This window comes from Micromys minutus (assembly GCF_963924665.1).
Source record: "Micromys minutus genome assembly, chromosome: 13".
NCBI classification, from domain to species: Eukaryota; Metazoa; Chordata; class Mammalia; order Rodentia; family Muridae; genus Micromys; species Micromys minutus.
Genome location: NC_137982.1, coordinates 13,430,001 through 13,452,896, shown reverse-complemented (window position 1 = coordinate 13,452,896; position 22,896 = coordinate 13,430,001). Strand labels below are relative to the sequence as shown.

At 39.4% G+C, this 22,896-nt stretch overlaps 1 protein-coding gene across 4 annotated transcripts in view; it reads left to right on the top strand.

Annotated features, from left to right (window-relative positions):
* Positions 1 to 22,896, top strand: part of DENND1A (DENN domain containing 1A) — a 460,146-nt gene that overhangs the window by 232,752 nt on the left and 204,498 nt on the right. For all 4 annotated transcript variants that reach the window (XM_080927212.1, XM_080927210.1, XM_080927211.1 and 1 more), the window contains exon 9: positions 14,273 to 14,383. In XM_080927212.1, the coding sequence (XP_080783338.1) occupies positions 14,273 to 14,383 (111 nt within the window). The remainder of the gene's footprint in view (positions 1 to 14,272; positions 14,384 to 22,896) is intronic.

Below are 22,896 nucleotides of genomic sequence, written 5' to 3'. Positions count from 1 at the left end.
TATGTTGAATAGATAGGGGGAGAGTGGGCAGCCTTGTCTAGTCCCTGATTTTAGTGGGATTGCTTCATGTTTCTCACCATTAAGTTTGATGTTGGCTATTGGTTTGCTGTATATTGCTTTTATTATGTTTAGGTATGGGCCTTGGATTCCTGTTCTTTCCAAAACTTTTAACATGAAGGGGTGTTGAATTTTGTCAAATGCTTTCTCAGCTTCTAGTGAGATGGCCATGTGGTCTTTTGTTTTTTTTTTTTTTTTTTTTTTTCTTTGAGTTTGTTTATATGGTGGATTACGTTGATTGATTTCCTTATATTAAAACTTCCCTGATTCCCAAGGATGAACCCTACTTGATCATGGTGAATGATCATTTTGATGTGTTCTTGGATTCGGTTTGCAAGAATTGTGTTGAATATTTTTGCATCAATGTTCATAAGTGAGATTGGTATGAAGTTCTCTTTTCTTGTAGGGTCTTTGTGTGGTTTACGAACAAGGGTTATTGAGGCCTCGAAAAATGAATTAGATTGTGTTCCATCTGACTCTATTTTGTGGAATAGTTTGGAGAGTATTGGTATTAGGTCATCAATAAATGACTGATAAAATTCTGCACTGAACCCATCTTGACCTGGGCTTTTTTTGGTTGGGAGGCCTTTGATGACTGCTTCTATTTCTTTAGGTGTTATGGGATTATTTAGATGGTTTACCTGATCCTGGTTAAACTTTAGTATCTGGTACCTGTCTAAGAATTCATCCATTTCCTCCAGATTATCCAGCTTAGTTGAATATAGGCTTCTGTAGTAGGATCTGATGATTTCTTGAATTTCCTCAGTTTCAGTTGTTATGTCTCCACTTTCATTTCTGATTTTGTTAATTTGGATACTCTTTCTTTGCCCTCTAGTTAGTCTCGCTAAGGGTTTATCAATCTTGTTAATTTTCTCAAAGAACCAGCTCTTGGTTTTGTTGATTCTTTGAATGGTTCTTTTTGTTTCTATTTGGTCAATTTCTGCTCTGAGTTTGATTATTTCTTTCTGTCTACTCCTCTTGGGTGTATCTGCTTCCTTTTGTTCCAGAGCTTTGAACTGTGCAGTCAAGTTGCTAGTGTATGCTCTCTCCAGTTTCTTTTTGGAAGCACTCAGAGCTATGAGTTTTCCTCTCAGTGCTGCTTTCATTGCATCCCATTGGTTTGGGTATGTTGTGTTTTCATTTTCATTAAATTCTAGAAAATCCTTTATTTCTTTCTTTATTTCTTCTTTGACCAAGCTATCATTTAGTAGAACATTGTTTAGTTTCCATGTGTATATAGATTTTTTGTTGTCTTTGTTGTTATTAAAGACCAGCATTAGACCATGGTGATCTGATAGGATGCACGGGAGTATTTCAGTCTTCTTATATGTATTGAGGCTTATTTTGTGACCGATTTATATGGTCAATTTTGAAGAAGGTGCTGTGAGGTGCTGAGGATGAAATGTTCTGTAGATGTCTATTAATTTGAATTGGTTCATAATCTCTGCTAGTTTCACTGTGTCCTTGTTCAGTGTCTGTTTCCATGATCTGTCCATTGATGAGAGTGGGGTGTTGAGGTCCCCCACTATTATTGTGTGGGGTAAAATGTATTTTTTGAGCTTTAGTAGGGTTTCTTTTATGAATATGGGTGCTCTTGTATTTGGAGCATATATGTTAAAGATTGAGAGTTCCTCCTGACAAATTTTCCTTGTAATGAGTAAAAAGTGTCCTTTCTTATCTCTTTTGATAACTTTTGGTTAAAAATCTACTTTATTCGATATTAGATTGGCCACTGCAGTTTGTTTCTTAGGGCCGTTTGCTTAGAAGATATTTTCCCAACCTTTTACTCTGAGATAGTTAGTGTCTGTCTTTGTCTCTGAGATGAGTTTCCTGTATTCAGTAAAATGCTGGATTCTGTTTATGTATCCAGTCTGATAGCCTATGTCTTTTTATTGGGGAATTGAGTCTATTTATGTTAACAGATATTAAGGAATAGTGGTTGCTGTTTCTTGCTATTTTTGCTTTTAGAGGTAGAATTGTGCCTGTGTGTTTTTCTTCTTTTGGTTTTCTTGCTTAGGTATTTTCTTCTTTTTACTAGGATGTAGTTTCCCTCCTTGTATTGGGTTTTCCACCTATAATTTGTTGTCGTGCTGGGTTTGTGGTCAGATATTGTGTAAATTTAGTTTTGTCCTGGAATACCTTGATCTCTCCATCTATGGTAATTGAGAGTTTTGCTGGGTATAGCAGCTTGGGCTGGTACTTGTGTTCTCTTAGGGTCTGCATGATGTCTGCCCATCATCTTCTAGCTTTCATAGTCTTTGTTGAGAAGTCGGGTGTGATTCTGATTGGTCTGCCTTTATATGTTACATAACCTTTTTCCATTATTGCTTTTAGTATTCTTTCTTTGCTTTGGGCACTTGGCGTTTGGACTATTAAGTGTCGGGAGGAATTTCTTTTCTGGACCACTCTATTTTGAGTTCTGTAGGCTTCTTTTATGCTCATGGTCATCTCATTCTTAAGGGTAGGGCAGTTTTCTTCTATGATTTTGTTGAAGATATTTACTGTGCCTCTTAGTTGACATTCTTCGCCCCCTTCTATTCCTATTATCCTTAGGTTTGATCTTCTCATTGTGTCCTCGATCTCCTGGACATATTGGGTTAGTAGCTTTTTGGTTTTTGCATCTTCTCTGACTGTTTTGTCTATGTTTTCAATGTTGTCTTTGGCCCCTGAGATTCTCTCTTCCATCTCTTGTAGTCTGTTGGAGATGCTTGCATCTGTGACTCCTGATTTCTTTTTAGGTTTTCTACTTCCAGGGTTGTCTCTTTTAGTGTTTTCTTTATTGTTTTCATTTCCATTTTAAATTCCTTCTTCCATTCCTTCATCTCTTTTGTTCTGTTTTCCTCTAGTTCTTTGATTTCTTTGAGTGTTTTTTTGTCTTTCCTCTTTAAAACTTTCTATTTCTTTATGCTTTTCCTCCCATTCTTGTTTATAGATCTCCATCATCATCTTGAGGTATGATTTCAGGTCTGCGTCTTCTTTTTCTGGAGTGTTTGGCATTCAGCTCTTTGTTGTGATGGGAGAGCTGGGTTCTGATGCTGCCAGGTTGTCTTGGTTTCCACTGGGTAAGTTCTTTTGCTTTCCTCTTGCCATCTTGTTGTCTGTGATTATTTGTGGTCTTATTGTCATTGATTGGTTCCCGTCTCTTCCCTGTACCTGGCCTGTGTCCCTAGATCTCCATTGTTTTAGGTGGCAAATGGTTTGAACATTTGGTTTGCACGCAAGGGCCTTCCAGGTGGACCCGAGTCTCTATGGCAGAGTTCCTGCTTCCCTGGACCAACCATTGGGCCGCACCTACCTCGAGCTAGGCCTAGCCCTCTATACGCCGTGGCTACTGGCAGCGCAGTCTCGCCAGGCCTGTGTCCCTGGATCTCCGCTGTCCCAGGTGGCAAATGGCCTGAGCCGTAAGCCCGAATTATTAGGATCCTTTTCCTATCCTTGAAACTATGCTCCCTCCAGATTTTGATGACTGTCACCCAGAACTTTCTCTGTATCTTTATAGGTTGATTGTCACGTAGAACCTGTGTGTACAATTTAAGTATAAAAATGATACTTTTCACCATTGTTTTACTTGTTTAAATTATCCTAAAAGTTGTTCTCATCTCTCTACTGTGTTTTGTTTAATGATGTATGTGGCTATGGTCTCAGTACTCAAACACAGAGCTTCACATCTGCTAGACAAGCATTGTACTACTGAGCGATACTACCAACCTTAATATATTTGTTAAGTCGTACAAGTAGTTTAGAAATTATAGTAATTGATAATGGCCTGTAATCTCCAAGTACTCCATATTCCACAGAAGCAGCCACTTCCAAGTTTTAAGCAATTGTATTTTTCATCATTTTTTTTCTCCCAAAGGTGTGTGCACAACCAACAGCTGGCTGTACAATAGCAATTTGTTAAAGATTTATTCATTTTATGTATGTGAGTCTACTGTAGCTGTCTCCAGACACACCAAAAGAGAATATCAGATCCCATTATAGATGGTTATGAGTCACTGTGTGGGTGCTGAGAATTGAACTCAGAATCACTGGAAGAGCAGCCAGTACTCTTAACTGCTGAGCCATCTCTTCAGCCCCTCTGTCGTTGTTTTAAAGATTTGTTTTTATTTATGTGTATTGTGGTAAATATTAAAAAATGATTCGGTTACTGTGTGAGTATATCCCACATAATTGTGGAACCAAAGGAGACCAGAAGAGAGCATGGGATTCTCTGTAAGTGTAGTTAGTTACAGGCAATTATAAGCCATCCACCATGTGGGTGATGGGAACCCAAACGTGGGTCTTTGGAAAAGCAGCCAGTGTTCTTAACCACTGATCCATCTCTCCAGCTCTTATCATAATTTTAACATGTTTTTGTTGCTACATCTTAAGATTTTTTAATTTCACATATCCCGTATTGATTCTCTTATCTGCAATAAGAATTTTGATGCCCCTTCCCAGAAATCCATATACACACAGAACACTGTCTCTCACCTATTTCTCCTCTCCCATTCTTCCTGTATCTTCACAGGAGGAAGAAAATTAGATTAAATCAACAAGATCAAATTAAATTGATATTTCTATTTGAATGAACTGCTGAAGCAGTTAGATTATGGTTCTTTTCTTGTATAACTTGTTGTAGGTGAGATTTTGGTTTAACGTCTTCCTCTTTCTTGGTTTTATTTTGTCATTTTCAAGAAGCATTTTCTAGCAATGTCCTGAGAGAGTTTGTTGGTGGAGGCAACAGTTTTGAACTTTCATGATAGTGTGAATGTGGAAATCTCATTTGCAAACTACTCTCCTTTCAGAAATGTGAAGGCACAATCACTGGCCTCTTTTTATTCTTGTAGCTTAAGATGTGCAAGCAATTTGATCCCTATTATTTTTTAGATCTGTCGACTTCTAATATTCTGAAAGTGAACCATGATGTGCCTTAATGGGTTCATTTTCACCCATTGTCCTGAGCATTGATCATCTTATCCATTCTGGAAACATATCATAAAGCTTACAAGTATTTTCATACACTCTTATTTTGTTTGTTCTTATCTTCCTCTGTCTCTCTCTCTTTCTCTCTGTGGCAGATAGGATTTAAATCTCCTGTATTGATCATCTAATGTCCATATTCTTTTCTGTTTTCCACATTGCTCTTTCAGACCAACCTCTACTTTATTCAACAATTTTTACATCCTGTAAAATTTTCTACTTTGGTCATCTCACTATTAAGTTTTTAAATCTTTTCTGTGAGACAATGATTCCCAGATTTTAAAAGTTATGTTAATTCTTTCTCCTCTCCCTCCTGTGTTGTCAGTCTTGTCAGTAGACACCAGCAGTCCTCCCAGCTCACAGCCTCCTGCTGCGTCATCACACCAGGTCCTGCCTGTCTTGTGAATCACTTGTTGAGCTCTGTATGACATGTGCCTTGTCACATTTTAACCCAAAGTTCTCGGCTCATCAGCAGAGTTTGAGTACAAAGATAGAGACTCGAGCATGTCATCAGAGCCTTGTCCTTAGGACTAGTCAGTTTTCTTCTGGGGAGTAGGTGTTCTGTTACTGGTGCTAGGGAAGGTGCATGGGTTATGAGGTGACAACATGTGCTATGGTTACCTTGGGTTAGTCCCCTTTTCTAATTGGTGCATTTGGAGCAATTTTCAACTTTACTTGGTATCCCCAAGCCCTTCTGGTTCAGAGCTTCTAATCAGATTACTCCCTCTGGACAGGTACAGGAAGCCAGCTGAGGAACTGGGGGGTAGAGAGAAAAAATTTGGGAATGAATCACTTGTGTCCTTTTTTCTAACCTTTGGAAGCTGAGCAACTTCACTTCCTGAGCTTGCCTGGGCTCTGTGTGAGAGCTGGGCTTGGTGCTTTTTGCTGCGTCCACCCACCCACCTCACCCTCAGTGTCCAGCTTCCCTTTATCCTCCATCAGCTCTCATGCCACCTTGGACCGGGTGCTCTTTTGTTGCCTGTGTCTGTCTATGGATCGTTAGATTGGGGTTTTTTGGTTAGTTTGTTTGGTTGTTTGTTTGCCTTTTTTTTAAACATCCTTGTGTGTTACTCATTATATGATGGTGTCAGTCTCCTCCTTGGTCTACCCTCTAAGCTATGACAGCCTGAAATGTCTCAGTCACTTCCCAGTGTGCCCTCGGACTAAACAGTTTATTAGTAACACCTTACAGTTTATAAAAACGATGTCTCTCTTCTAGTCTCCGGGATTCATCATTTTAAAAATCCTTTTACTAAACTTTTCCTGAAAGGGTGGTATCAGAGGAAAAGAGAGAAACTGGAGTCTCTCTTTGAGAAAACACCTAGATGGATTGTCATGTTTCTTTTGTGCTAAATAATAACATGATCCGCTACTTAGATCTAACTTTTTTTTATTTTAAGGGCCAAGAATTCCTTAAGAACTTGGTTTTTCTCAATTCTCAGCACCTTAACTGCTAGGGTTAGAGATATTTGCTTGAGTGGTCCTCTCTATAACACACCTACAGCTCCTGGCTCCACTGTGTGTCACCTCCTCCATCCCCAGCAGTTTTAAATTCTAGATTTTCTCTGCTGGTTTCACCACTAATGAACTAGTTCCCTGTGTACAACCCATTGTCTCCTAAATCCTCCATTGCAAACCTGTAAAGGTCTGGTCTTGTTTGTTTTTAAGCAGAATAGTAGTGCCAATCTGCCAGCCTCCTAACTCATGCCACTCCATTTTAATCCCTGCCAGCTACTCTGTGAGAGGTAGACATGAGCCCTATTTCACATGCACAGAGCCCAGCGCTGATAGGCTATTGTTGCTAGCCTTAGTCTGCAGGTCAGTGGGGTGTAACAACCCCATTCCGAAGGTTTGGCCCCCTAGGGTTGACTTGTGATATTCATGATGGAGAGGGGGGATGATATTCTATATCTGAAGCACACAACAAAGCAAGGAAGCTTTTACTCTAAGGAGACTCTGAACTTTTGTGAGACCAATTTGTGTGTGTTTGACACAGAATCACTATAGAGCTCTAGCCATGTTGAAATTTGCATTTTAATCTCTTGGTGGTTTTTCAAGGATTAATTTAAAATGACTAAATGGCTTGCATTGCAAATTGAAACAAGCAATAATGTGATACAGTGTGCTGTCATGGACAGAACATGGGTTTCAGAGACAACCAGACACAGGGCCCAACCAGCCTGGGCCCTTGGGATTTTTGTCTTCTTAGAACCTCAGCATTCTTATCTAATATGAAGAGCAGAAGTCTTTAGAATGGTAAGTTTCAAGGACAGTGCTGAGCACCACCAGAACTTTCTTTTTTTTCTCCTTCTAGTTTCCTGGAGGTTCTTATTCAACTTCCTTGAGGTCTCAGTATGACTACAAGCTGAGGAACATTCCTCATGGCTTGTCTTTTCTGGATGTTAGCTGACATTCTTGGCTATACAAATTAATGCCATCTCTCTCTGGGATGTCTTGTGGCCTCTGTCATCACTGGTGTGGTGAATAGAGTGTGGGGCCCTGTGCTTAACATAGAAGAGGTTTCTGTAGACACTTGACAGTCTCCACTGAAGGATGATCTAAATTTAAGAAAGTAAGCAATGGAAGGACATACATAGGGCCTTTGGAACAAGAAACCTAATAACATTGTTTTCTGACATCAGAGAAAGGTTAATGTAAGTAAAAAAATAAGAGCTAGTATTTGTTTAATGCCCTCCAAGTCTGGTGGCTCAGACCAGGCACCATTTGTTACTTCCTAAGCTCTTACATTAGCCAGTGATGTGGTTGTTAGCTCCCTTGAAGAACAGGGAAACACAGAGTTGTAAATTCACTTATTTGTCACTGAGTGCAAAAACGAGAATTTATACCTGGGTGACTCTAATCCCAGTATGGAGATACTTCTAGGTCCAGGTTTCAGTGCCACCTGTACGTTCCTAAGAGATTATTAATGTAAGCAATGTGATTAATTGCACAGATAGTTCGCTAATGCCACTTGACCTATAAAGATGGAGGATTAGTACCTGGAACGTGTAGATACCTAACTACATGCTATTAATGACTGACTGACTGACTGACTGGGTTGGATGAATGAATGAACTAACAAAGTGCCAGACCCTGAGAGGACAAAGAACAGCTCCTTACAGCTGGCTTTTGGGCCAATTCATCCACAAGTTGTTAATGAAAAGCAAATGTGGAAAAGTAATTCTTTCCACTTTCAGCTCTTTGTTGAAGTTAATTCTCATTACTTCTCCAATTTCTTTTGTAAAAATATTTTCTTGCTTTTCACTGAAAAATGATTACTATGTGATTGCTCATCAGGGTTTTCTGTGTCTATCAAGATAACACATGTAGGAGTAAATTTTATGCAGTCAGTAATTAAATGAGCATAAATCTTTATAAACTTTAAACAGGTGACCTGCATTTAAGAAAAAGTCACAGATCATAGACAGAATGTAGTAATAATTACATTGTAAGCTGACTGCATAAGAGATGTTTTGTTTTGCACCCAGGTTTTGAAGTTTACTTTTGATTAATGGATAATCATATAGGCCTTAATTTGAAGTATTAAACAAACCTGTCTTCATTATCTGGTCAGTGTCATACCAAGTAGCTAATGATGCGAGGAAAGTGTTTAGTTAGATGGTTATATGCGACATTGCCCAGACTCCACTTTGTCAAATGATGTACCATGCTGTAGAAAAGATTTATGAAGTCACTGTAGCTTTCACAAATAAGCAGAGTGGAGATGGCAGAGGTGGAGCTGTTATCACACACTGAGACTGTTCCTATGAGTTGTCAGATCATTGTTTATTCTAGTGGTCTTTTCCTTTGCACAGAGGATAAAGCTGGCCTCGGGTAACTGCTTTCTGTTCTGTCCTACACTTCTCTCATTTGACTGTTCAAATGAGTTTGCAGATTTTTTTTTTTTTTTTTTTTTTTTTTTTTGCAGATTATTTTAGAACCCCAAATTTGTAGTTCTCTTTTAAGACTCTGGTGCTACTAAGGTAACTTAAATATTTTTTAAATCACTTAAAGGCTTAAGCTGTTTTCATATTTTAAAAGTTGGGCCTAGTGACAGAGCACTCCTGTATTCTTAGCTACTCAGATCACTCAGTTGAGAAGAAGCCTGAAGCTTAAGATCTGGGGACCAGTTTGGACAATGTAGCAAGACTTTCTTTTTAAAGAAAAAAAGTCATTGTAAAATATTAGAGGAAGAATTATTTTAGAACTTGAGACCCGTTTAAGAGCCAAGCCTCTAGCCCAGGAATCAGCCTCCAGAGTGGGTGCAGTGAGTCTTTATTCCTGTACCACAATTGCAGTCTCAGAGACTAATCAAATGACAGACTGGGGCAGGCTAACATCTGCTTTGAAGGCTCCAAGGAGTACCCAGCTTAGAGTCAGTTCTTTAGTTTAAGGATTATCTCATTTCCCTGTGGTATTGAACCTAAGTCGCTTTCTCTCTAAGCCACAAGATATCCCCTCCTGGGCCCAGCTCTTTCCAACCCTACCCCCAACCTCCACCTGCTTCATAACCTCAGGCATGGCTCACAGTGAGTGTGAAGCCCCCAGCCACCTAGGCTGGTGCTAGAGCCAACAGAGAGCAAGGAAGGAACAGCTCCTGGGAGGTGCTCCTCAGGGGCATGGGTTTTCCTAGGTGTTGCTTCCCTCTTTGTCTGTATTGAGACCTTCACCAACATCTTTCTGAGACGTTGAGAAATAGAAGCTAAGGGTTCAAGGACTTGCTGCAGCACATACCTACTCAGAAATTCACCTTCCATGCTATACTGTCTAGAGTCCCCCTTTGATCGGAATTCTGGCCAGACTGGCACCTTCATATCCCTGCTGTCCAGCCATACAGGGGATGGGAGAGGTGAACAGTGTATAATAAAGTCCAAGAAATGAAAGGGGTGTCCTCAAACCTAGCAACCCCTTGGCACTAAAAAAACTAAGACCAGATTGCAGAGCCCAGGAAACAGTCCTCCAAGCGAAGTCCTCTTTTCCTGACAGGATGAAAGGGCCAGGTACTCAGTCTTACCAGTGATGGGGTTGCAGTGGTCCAAGGTTTTATGCTGAGGAACAGGATGCAGAAATACCATGTTCAACAGGAAATGTGGTTATTTAGAAGGAGAGTTGACATTCAAACAAATAGGCACTGAAATGTTTGGACAGACAGAATGTGTGGTGCACAGACTTGGAACCATGGAGGTCATAGAGCCAAAGGACCTTTCTTCCTTTCCTCTCCAAGTCGAATTCTTTGTCCAGCCTTGTGGTTAAGAGTGTTCAGGTTTATGCACCACAATGTTCATAGCGGCTCTATTTATAATAGCCAGAAGCTGGAAGGAACCCAGATGTCCTTCAGAAGATGCATGGATACAAAAATTGTGGTACATATACACAATGGAATACTACTCAGCCACCAGAAACAATGATTTAACCAAATTCTTAAGAAAATGGCTGCATCTAGAGAATATCATCCTGAGTGAGATAACCCAGTCACAAAAGAACAGACATAATATGCAGTCACTGATAGTGGGATGCTAACCCCAGAGGCTTGCACTCCCCCAGAAACAACTCACAGACTGTATGAAGTCCAAGAAATAAAGAAAACAAAAAATATACATATATTTACAAAACAAGAAGACTTTGACTATTTCCATGTTGCGTTTTGTTTTGCATGTACTCTACGCTTATTGTAACTATTGGGTTTTCAATGCATACTGTCAAGCCCTTGAAAAAAATCAAGTACTGACTAAAAAAATATATTCACATGGTTTTATGTAAAAATTATTTCAATGTCTGAAAAAACAGTACTGACAAAAATGTATAATTTTAAGCAAAAAAATGTTTAAAATCTGTACATTTATCTTTGTTTTATAAAATAAAGTCGTTTAAAAAAAAAAAGAGTGTTCAGGTTTTTAAACATATATGCCTAAAGCTTTCTTTTGAACTGTTGACACATTTGGATTCTTTTCCCCCTGGAGTGTGGCAGTAACCAGGTTAATAGGTCCTCCCATTTGCCCCTTTCCCCCACTGCCATAGGCTTTGAGATTTCTTTTTTAATTTTTGTTTTATGTGTGTAGCTGTTTTACATGTCTGTATGTCTGTGCATCATATATTTTGATGGTGCTCTTAACTGTCCCTCAAGCCTCAAGGATCTCTTTTTGAAATTCAAATGTGATCCTGTCTTCTTTTCTATGGGCCTTCACTAGCACTGAGTAACTGGTCACTTTATCTTACTCAGCCTTCCCCCCCCCCCCCCCAATATCCTGTACTGTCTCTGCTAGACTCCTCTCCTGTGCCCTGCTCACACCAGAGCCAAAGAAGAGGTAGTCTTCAAGCACTTGTTTCCTTCTCGTATAAATTTATTTTTTCAACAAACTGGTAGTTGCTGGCATTTGTAAGTTATCCAAAGGTACTCAGCCTAGTAGAAAAACATACTTAAATCTGAGTTACGATAAGATAGGGACAAATTGCCATGGAAACACAAAGGAGCATTTGGCAGAGGAGTCTAGGAACCCTTCCAGGAGGAGGTGACACAGGCCTGATCTCCTCAAATAAATGAACATGTTTAAAACAGAGAAGAGTATTCTGAGAGGAAATAAAGGCTTGATGGATGGGAAATGACAGGGCAAGTCTGAGAAGTTGAAGTTTACCATGGAGCTCAAGATATTGAGCTCTTAACAGCAAGAGGGAGATCCCTGTCTCCAAGGGGCTTTCTCTGAGCCCAACTTTGGCGGAAACTATGGGTGAGCCAGAACCCACTCTGCCCTGCAAATGCTCCCCTGTCCAAGAAGTTCCTGGGTTGGGGCTGTTGGCACTCCCTCCCACTCTGGCGGGTGGCATCCCAGAAGGAAAGAGGCAGGGGAGGAAGCAGATAAGAGAGACAGCTTCTGTTTAGACACAAATATCTTGGTGATCAGCACAGATGGGATGAGAAATACCAAAAAAAGTACATGACAGTTTAGAAAGAATTTGGCTAAATGTTACATATTTTTAACATACCTGTGTAGAGTTTTGGACCAAGCACCTGAGTCCCTCCAATCTCGACTTGGAATGGGGGCCTGCCTCAGTCGAGTGGTGTTTTATTTCAAAACCACACCCTTCCTCGTCTACAAAAGTATCCTTGTGAATTTTTTTTCCTCCCACCAAAATAAGGCACAGGATTTGTCTCTGACGCTGTGTCTCCCTATTTGGACGGCAAGCTGTGTAACATATTTCTCCTCAGCGTGAAGCTTCTTGGCAGACTCTTGAGGCCACGTTTTGGTGGCTTCAGAGTTATCTTTGGATCTGTCAAAAGTGCTAATGGGCTTTCTGGCCTTCTTTAAGCTCCTCATTTCTATTTTCTTGTTACTTCTATCCTCTTCTAAAAGAAAAATTTATATAATTCATCAGCATTTAAGCTCTCTCTGAAATGCTCAGCTGAGGGCCTTGTATTTTTGTTTGTGAGAACTGCTCTGCCATGTCACTGTCTCGGGAACAAACCCCACCCTGACATCATTAACTCAGCGCTCCTCAGTCCTCTGGGCAGAGAAATGCTTCTTGCCCGGTTTCATCCGAATTTAGTGCTCATTTCATTTCTGTCCTGGAGTTTGTTAGGAGGCAAACTGGTATGGCGGTTAACAGACTTTTAGATTCAAGAGACCTGCTCTGGGCTTTGCCCTTTCTAACTGGGTGATCTTTAAGAACAACTAAGGCTTTCTGAGCTTTCATTTCTCCATTGAAACATGGTAATGCCTACCTAAAGGTTATCAGGAGGAATAGAAAAAACCTAGATAAAGCACACAGCCTGGCATGTCAGGGTGCTGCTATAAACAGGGCAACAATTCCCTAAGCAACAGGATAGTTCTGCCTTCTTTGTACATATATTTCCTCTTATTTTTTCCATGCTCAATATTTTTTGTATATATTTTAACTTATTCTTTAAGGTAGTACATATTTAAACCCTAGACTGAGTCTTCTGCTGTTCACTTATCATGTGACCCTTGTTAAATTATATCACTTTTCTGTGCTTCTGTTTTACAACTTTAAATAGAAAAGGTGACATCTAGTACAATGAATGGTTTTAAGGTTAAAGCACAGGGACCTGTGTAAAGCCTCATCATATTAGATAGTGAATGAGCTGTATCTAGAAGGGACATTGTAGGGGAGTGGTTAGTGCAGGGGAGTAGAGTCATCTATCTACCTGCTCTTTATGTGTGACGTTTGGTGGTTAGCCTAACACTCTGGTCAAACAGTAATAAATCATGAGATAAGTGCTCATTCTTATTCTTAACTATAATATTGTGGAAAAGCACTTTATAGTGTTTTGCATATAAAACCTACTGGTTTACTTAAATTATGGGTTGTAGATCTTTAATCATGATAAACTGCCATTCGTGGCAACAGCTTACCTTTCCTCCTTTCATTTACTGAGAGTTGAATTGTGCAGCATCGAAACCCTGTAACATTAAAGAAATTAGCATATGTGTGTGTTATTAATGTCAGATGATATAGAAAGGGTTGTAGAAATGAAATGTTATCCATTTTCCTGCTGAAATCTGAAGAGTTCTAATCCATAATGCTAATTAAAGGGAAAAAAAACCCAGGATACAGGGGAAAAAACAAAAGCTGTTTAAAACCCTATATTGTCACAACTTGTTGCTGGTTATCTACATCTTCTTCCTTTTGAGTGAAGTGTTGGAGAGTTGTAAGTCTTTGAAATTGCTTTAATTCTAGCAGAGCCAGTTTGAAGATGAGTAAGGATGAGGCAGGCAATGACCTGCCTTTTGTTCTAGAATCTACTGGGTAGTTCCTGAAGTTTGGACACTTTCTTTTGCTAGGATGCATGGCACTATTATGTTAGAAAAGTTCTAGGACCTAGGGTCTAAAGATGAGAGCAGAGTCCTACCTTCATTGCTTATTAGACCATTTGATCTTAGAGACTCTTTCTCAGCCTTGGTCTCGTCAGTTTTGAGATTGTAGAGCCCCTGTGCTTCTCATCCTTTGGAATGACAGGAAGAGCAAACACAGTGCCATGTACGACAACCTCAAGTTGTAACCCATAATCACCACACAGAGATTCAGTTGCTCAGGCTGCTCATCTCCAAGGCCTCTTTGAACTTTGCATTTCATGATTTCATCCGTGAGTGGAGCTGGGGCATCCAGGTAGAAAGAGTGGGACAGGAAGAAGAGCGCATGCCTTCTGATTATTTGCTTTCTCCTGCTTTTATGAAATACTATTCGTAATAAGAACAAACAGAATAAGCCACAAGCCTTGCTTTCTTCTTTCTCCTAGAGAAACCTGACAGAATACTTTGTGGCTGTAGATGTGAACAACATGTTGCATCTGTACGCCAGCATGCTGTACGAACGCCGGATCCTCGTCATCTGCAGCAAGCTCAGTACTGTGAGTAAACCGTCCGAGACGGCTTTGCAGTCATCTACTTTTAATTGAAGGGTGTATCGGCAAGATTAAAGAAAACTTTAGGAAAATGAATCAGCCACATTCCCCTCATATGGTAATACATCATCGTCATTAATTATTCATGTCCCTTTACAGTGTCAAAGCCCATTTCATTTATTCTTACAGTCTCATGATCAATTATAAATAGTTTTGTGCCTATTTCCACATAAGCTTATTTTTTGTCATTTCTTTAAAATGCCAGCACTATATTCCATTGTAGTGATATAGTTATAATTTACTAAAGTCTTCTCTCTGTGATCATTTAGGTTAATAGATAAATTCTCTAATAGATGATACTGTAACAAACATCTTTGAGCTCCCTGTTATTGAAACAGCCCACATGTATATGGGGACTTTGTAAATAATAAATATGTTAAGCAGTGGGACCTCTGGTCAAAGGCTTTGATAAGCACCAAGAATTGGGAGCTGCCAGATTATTTCCCCAGAAGTCTGGGCCTGTGAACAGTGAATGTTGTTGTCTATATACAACTGAACCACTTTCACTACAGCCTTTACTAGAATCATCTGTGTCTTTGTATGTGTCATCGGTATGCTTGTGCTACCTTTTAGTTTTGCAACAAAAATAGGTATGAAATGATATATTAAGTTTTAACTTTAATATCTTTGGTTAGAGGTAACTATTTTCCATAAGTTTATATCCCCTGTTTATTTTGTTAATACCTTTTCCCATTTTTCTTAGAGGGGTTTTGATAGTTTGTTCTTATTTGTGGGTTTTGAAGAAATTGGGTGTGTGGTATGTGGTGTGTGTGTGTGTGTGTGTGTGTGTGTGTGTGTGTGTGTGTGTGTGTGTGTTGCATGTTTGGAAGTAAATGTGTATATGTGGTTGGTCATACATTTGCATGCATGTAGAGGCCCAAGGATAATGCCAGTAGCTTCCTCTACTTTATATTTTGAGGCTAGGTCTCTCATTGAACTTGGTACTCAAGGTTTCAAACATCTTGTTTAACCAGGGATTCCCTGTCTCATCTTCCTGCCAGCTGAGATGACTATCAAGCCACCACTGCATCTAGCTTTTTTATGTGAGATCAGGAGATCTGAACTCCAACCCTCACACTGAACATGGCAAAGTGCTTTACCCACTGAGTCATCTCTCATTCCCTGTTTTTGTCTAAGATAGGATTTTTGCTTTATAATCCAGGCTGGCCTTGAGTTCACTATATAGCCCAAACTCATGGCTAGCAATGCTACTTCAGCCTGGGATTCAAGTGTGAGCCACCATGCCCAGACTGTATTTTTTTCCTAAGTTGGAGTGAGTTCTTCATTTGCTGTATTAATAATAAGTCTTGTTGTGTGTTTAACATAATTTTTTTTAATTTATATTTTCAATTTTTTCACTGATAAGTATGGTTAATAATCTTATTAAAATTCTCAGACAAATATTCCAGAAGGTTAAAATTGCTTTATAGTGATTATATTTATACTGATATGATTTCATCAAGTCACTACTAATAATTTAGTGAAATTGCTTTATTACATTTATTCACTTACTCAACTTATTAGCATATGTGTGTTCACATAAACCTGTGTTTAGAGGCCAGAGAACATCCTTATGTCTCTTTCTCAAGCTCTGTGCTGCTGCTGCTGCTGCTGCTGCTGCTCCTTCTCTTCCTCTTTCTCCTCTTCCTATTCCTCCTCCTCCTCCTTCTTCTTTTTGGAAACAGGATTTTTTTTTCAAACCCAGAATCACAGTGTGATTCTAAAATTAATTTGGAAACACCAAAAGAAAAATCCAAAATCACACTGAAGAAAATGAATGGATTGAGATAGCTTGCTTTTTAGTAAAACTTTGTGTAAAGCTGTGTTCACTGGTCTGCTGTGCTAGTAGTTACACTATTAGGCAGGCTAATGGTACAGAATAGAGGCCCTGGAACAGTCTGAACATATACAAGGGCTCTATAAAAACAAAGGAGGCACTAAACCATCTGTCAAAACCAGGCGGGCATTTCAGCAATAGTTGTCCACCTTTGGAAGGAAAATAGGATGGTGACTCTTTTACTCGTGCACAACTCAATTTCAAATAAATTGATGTTTAAATGTGAACATTACTGAAAAATCCCTATATCAGTGAGGTCCACCCTAGCCTATTTTCAGTCTTCAGCTGGATTAGAGTCCAACAATCTCTTCTCAGAACATCAAGTACTGAATACTGTATTGGGCGCCATGTGGCCTTCTTTGCAACTGGACTCTGACCTTGCCATTTGCAGTAGATAAACCAGTGGTTAAGACTGACTTCCAACAATACTCTGGGTACAAGAATGACAGCAGGCTACACTGGGTCTTGTCACTATTAGATTGTTAATCTTTGAGTGAGGTGGCAGGTTTTGGTGGCTTAAGTTTTCTTATTTAAAATGTATTTGTATGGTGTACTTATCTTTACATGTGGTTCTATTTCAAGAACTTTTTTCAGAAAAATAAAATAAGATGCCAAGCCCAAGGGATAGAGACAAAGTAGTTACTGTACAAATGTTAAAGAATCAATGATGTGGAGCTGGAGAGATGACTCAGTAGTTAGGAGAACTGACTGCTCTTCCAGAGGTCCTGAGTTCAATTCCTAGCAACGACATGGCTCACAACCATCTGTAATGGGATCTCATGCCCTCTTCTGGTGTGTCTGAATACAGCTATAGTGTACTCATATATAATAAATAAATAAATCTTTTTTAAAAAAAAAACAATGATATGTAAGATTTTACACCTCTGGAAACAAGAAGATAGTGAAGTAATGTCTCAAACTCCTAACCCATGTAATAGAATCCAAAAGAGAGTCCAGCTGCCTCCTCACACCTGTCAACATCTGGTGTCTGCAGTCTGTTCTGTGCCCACCCTGTGGGTGAAATATCCTCTATAACCAGTCACTCTGCGTGTCCAGATGACTCTGTCCCACAGTGTATTTCAACATCAAACAAAAATAGACAAAACTTCCTGATTTCCTGAAGCTTTCATTTGAATAAAGGAGACCCTAAATCAGAGTGTACACTACCTGTAATGACCCAGTAGCTACTGAAAAGTACTTATAAATGGAGAGCAGAGGAGATGGTGGAGAGGAGTGGGGAAAGGGATCAGGATCTTCTCTGACAGAAGAAATACCTTGTTGAGAAAGTGCTTCTTGGTGCCTCATTCTGCCTCTGTGCCACCCCAAGGAGAGAGGCACCATTCTGCCTAGTCTTTGTTTTTCTCTGCTTTCCAAAGTCCACACCAACATGAAACAGAATCTCCTAAACCTTAATGACAAAGCATGGGCTGGGAGGTAGCTCCAAAGGTGAAGGCATTTGTTGGCAAGGCTAATAATCTAAGATCAGTCTTCAACACCAACACTGTGGTGGTGGAAGGAAAGAACTTACTACTGTAAGTTGTCCTCCAACCTCCACATGCACACATACATACATGCACACACATATAAATGAATGTAACTTTCAAAACAAAGACAAACTCTCTGTGAGTCATATCCAATTCATCCCACTTACATTCTTCCCTTTACTCCTTTTATATTCTTCCCTTTAAAAAAAATTTCTCAAAAATCTAGTTTCCTGTCTAGTCTCTCTGCTCTTGTTTGTTAACCATTTTACTGAAGTAGCTTTTGATTGAGCAATTGACCTCATGCTAGTAAAATTAAAATGAGTTAATACTTGCAAAATCTTAGGATATGGTCTCCATGTAGTATGCACACATTCATAATAAATCAATAAATGCTTTAATGAGAGGTCAGATTTTAATATTTAAAATCAAAACCAAAAAATGATTATTTAGAAACAAGATTAATTCTGTGTTGTGTAGTTGAGGTAAGGGTAAGAATAACCATTAAGCAAAATCATTGCTAAGGTTTTAAACGTGTTATTTTTACTTTTTTGTGGGTAGGGTTGTGAGGTTTTGTTTGTTTGCAGATAGTTGACTGTGTCTGAGGTCTGGGCTCTATGACTGGTGATAAAACTACCCTCTTCTTAGGAGATGGGATTGTGCTCCCAGCCAGAAGGCACTCAGTAGCATTCATATTTCTCTACTCTATGTGGACTCTCTGAGGTTGAAGGAGCTGAGCAGATAGGAATTGGATTCAAGCCTTTGGTCCTCTCCAGATTCAGGATTTGAATGAAGGTCTTGGCCCTTGTTGCCTCTAACTTCATCCAGCTCAGCTTTTACTTACCTCATGGATGAGGCAGATATGAAGGCTGTTTTAGCCTGAGGTGCTGAGGACCCTCATAGGAGAGCCTGTTGTGGCTATAGTACCTCAACAAACCTAGTCTCTAGTTTGCCTGATAAGATACAGCTTAATGTTCTTCACAGCTATTGAGGATCTGAAAGATAAAGGCTACTGAGCACTCCAGAGTATAACTTCTGTAATAGACTGCGTCTGGAGACAAACCTAGTACTGCTTAGTTCAGAGTCAGATAATGTGTATCCCAGGGTGTCCCGGTCAATATTGTTTTGATATTCTGTATAAGACAAATGTAAGTTTTTGTTCTCTTTGCTCAGTTAATGTTTATTGATTGTTTTCCTTTATAAATGATAAATAGGGAAGGCTTGGATAAATCTTGTTCTCTGATTTCTTGGAACACAAAAATCCCATTTTTCTCCCATATTTTCACATCCAGGTTTAACTTGTTGTGTTTTGGAAATACTGTGGACAACTAATATATCAAAGATAGAAACATCTTAGAAATGATACCTCATAATACCATCATCACTTCATGTATTTAGAATTATCTATATTTTACAGAGAAGCCTGTTCATGTGGGAAGGAAAAAAACTTGCTTGAAGTCAATGTACTAGTCAGAGAGAAAGAGACAGACCCACAAAATAGATCCTGAAGTTCTGTGTAGAAGGAATCTTCTAGAAAGGAATAAATAGTCAGAAACTATGGGTACAAGGGAATCTTAGCCCCTTCAGAATTCTTATTTTTGCTGCCAGTCATATTGATTGAGACTGTTTTGTGTAGGAACCACCACTAGAACCAGAGAATAGTGCATCCACTCAAAGAAGAAAATTAAAAAACTCTTATAAAAGCCAAAATGATAAGAGCTGGTGAATAAAGTGACTAGATGAGCTGGTTGTGCTGATTTAGATGAAGAGTAAGCCAGGCTACAAAGTAATTAGAGGTTTTGTGTAGCTCTAGGACTTCCAGAGAAGGTCACAGATAGCATCTGCAAAATAAATGTCTACATCATCTCCATGTAAATCCACACTCAGTATTGCATAAGGCAGACCCTTGGTCCTCTACTACTTTATGATTCTTACATTAACTTTTCTGGGTCATATACTCACTGTATGAAGTGCTATATAAAATACATTCTTGTGCATACTCATCTATCCACAGGCATATTTGCATGAGTGTATGTCTATGACATCAGTAATTATAATATTCTCATTAGTTTTTGAAGCAACCCCAGGATCGACTTGGTTTTAGTCCCCTTTTGCACATAAAGTTATTAACAACCAAAAAGTTGAAATCCTTGTGTAAGATGAGCTGAAGAGATGAAATTAAAAACCACTTCTTTTGGGAACAGGCCCTTCTGGCTACCTCATACTGCCTCCTTGGTAACTGTCCACTTGTCATGACACTTGTGCACCCAGAACATTCTTGGCTTGATTCCACTGACCGTGGATCTGAGTGTCTGGTGTTGCCTTCACATACTCACCCAGCTAAGCTCTTCACTTCAGATTTCATGAGCAACAACATCCCCCCACCCCACCCCCACACACTACTCAACTCTGGGCACAAGGGATACACACCTCCCTCTTTTGGTCAAGACCCATTTCTCTACCATTGTCAGTGCTTTGTTAGACTTCATGTGTGCCCAGTCTTCCCAGCTACTTTGATCAGAGCCTTGGGGTAGGACTCTGAGCTAGCACAGTAGCTTCAGGGGCCATAGGCTGTACTTCCTCCCAGCTTTCTGTTTCTTGACTATAACTCCCCTCCTTTATAAATTAGGGGTGCTAGAGGAAGTTTCAAAACCCCAGACTTTCCAGTTAATTGATGAAAAGGCATGTTCAGTTTACTAAGGGACTTATTTACACTATACAGGGGATGGGTTTAAACAAACACTTAAAAGAAAGCACTATTGAGTGGCAAAACAATTATGCAATTGAGCTTTTACATGTAATTATGTATAGGTCCCAAACTATGGGAACAATTAATATTTTTCTAATGGTACCTCATTTAGAGAAAAGAAAAAAAAAAAAAAAAAAAACTAACACAAAACTATTTCTCCATTTCTTCTCAGCTAGACAAACACACATTTTCCCCAGAGATTGTAAGATTCGGGTAGGGCCTGTGTACTGATGCCCTGGACAAATGGTAGGTGATAATTGTGTCCTGTCGCCACACCCCCAGCTTGGCCTTTGTAGATGTTTCAATGTTCACGAGAAGTCCTGGATCCTTTCCCAACCTTGCCTGCCCCATCACACTCACTCACGCAGACAGCAATCCATTGTCTGAGCACACCATCTGCTCTGGTGACCTGAGAAAGGACAGTTTGTAGATTTGCTTTAATTTTCACTTCTTTTTGGAGGAAGTCCACCTTACATGGCTCTGTCAGCCCAGGCAGTGGCCAGGCATCTTACCAGCAAAGCTTTCCTGGTTCCTCTGCACTAGAACAACTAAGCCTATTTGCTTATCTGTAGCCCTTGAAGCAGAGATGAGAGTGGCAGTTTAAGGAGGTTTGAAACACTGGCCTCAAGCCAGGTCTCTTTGCCTGCACACTCCACTCTGCATGTTCCAGCCGGAGGAACAAACTGCATTATTTTGTTTCAAACTGTGCTCAAGGGAAGCCAAGACCTTGTAACTGGAAACTTCCCAAACAGTGAAGTCTAAGACTAAATTTAGTGTTCTATTTAAAAAATAAAATAAATCGAACATTTTGTTTGTTCATCTTTTATATGTTGAGAGAGGGGGTGGGATTGAGAGTAACCTAGTCACACTGACAACCTAAGAAGAGTATTCAAAGAAGTGAGAAGCAAGATAATCCTTTTGGTGAACAGGGAAATTCTTAACAAAATATAATGAAGTGGCATGAAATACAGACTCAGCAGCCAAACTCACTAGTGGCATAGCCTCTCTAATCTCCATTACATAAAATTTTATTGTGGCTCAGAGAATATGAAAAAAAAATGTCAAAAGTAAATGAAAGAAACCTCCTCTGATAGGAAGTAGGAGAAAAGATTGTTGTGTTTTATTTATGTTTGTTTTTTAAACATGAATATAATTAACTACTTTTTGAACTGTATTCATTTAATTATGTGTAAGTTGGTTTTTTCTGTCCTCGTGATGTTGAGGAGATAGAGTATAATGCAGTGTGTTGGCAGTGGCGTCCACCCCAGTCACCACACTGATTTGCATCCTCCTCTATTGCCACTTCTTCTGTAGTTTGAACAAACACTGAACACCTGTTTTAGACTAGACAGAGCATTCAAATTATTAGTAGTCCCAAATACTGTTAGAAACACCCAGAACACATGCTAAAAAGGTAGGTTCACAGACAGCATCTCCAAACACTTTGGTTCAAAAGGTCTAGTGCAAAACCCAGGATGTTTTGTTTTATTTTGTTTTTCCAGATTTCTCTATTGATTGATATGCAGCCAGATTTGGGACCATGGAGCGAGTGCACTGTTCCTCCCCATCAGAAACAATATTAATTTGTTGGTGTTGTTGGTTTTTAACCACTGCCTCATCTAGACTTAGAACTATATAACAGAGATTGTATATGTTTGTTTAGAAGACAGTGATGAAGACAGACTAGCACTTAGTTCTTTGAGAGATCTTCTCTTTGCAAATTTTGGTTGTGGCCTTGACCAGTCTAGAGAAGGGCCTCTCTAAGCATAATCTATCAAGCTTCTCATAGTGCTGTGGAGGCCAGAGCAACCCACCGTGTGACTCAGAGCGATGGGTAATAATAGATCCAGAAGCGTAATAGGGGTTTTAGCCATTTCATTAAAACATGCCTAAAATTTTATTATTTGAGCAATAGGGGCAAATGGGAGCAATGCAGGTGTGTCTGTGTATGCACAGCTGTACTCACCTGTAAGGTATGTGTGGTAACTAGAGCCTGACACTGGGAAGCCTTTTCTCAATCATTTCCTAACATATTACCATTGTTGTTTATTGTTTTATCTTTTCTTTTCATTTATTATTGTTATTGTATTTGTTTATTTTGAGACAGTTTATCACTCAACCTGAAACTAGTTGTTTGCATTAAGTTGGCTGACCAGTGAGCCCCCAGGATTCTCCTGTCTTCAGTCCCCAGCTCTGAGTTACAAGCATGTACTGGCACACCCAGCTTTTTTATGTGTTTTGAAGATCTAAATTGAAATGCTCAAGCTTATGCAACAATCTGTTTAGCCACTGAAATGTCTCCCAGCCCTGAGTATTCTTTAAGTTTTAGCAGTAAGAAATTATTTTTCATGACTCATAAATCATACCTCTACCCAAGAAACATAAATGGGCA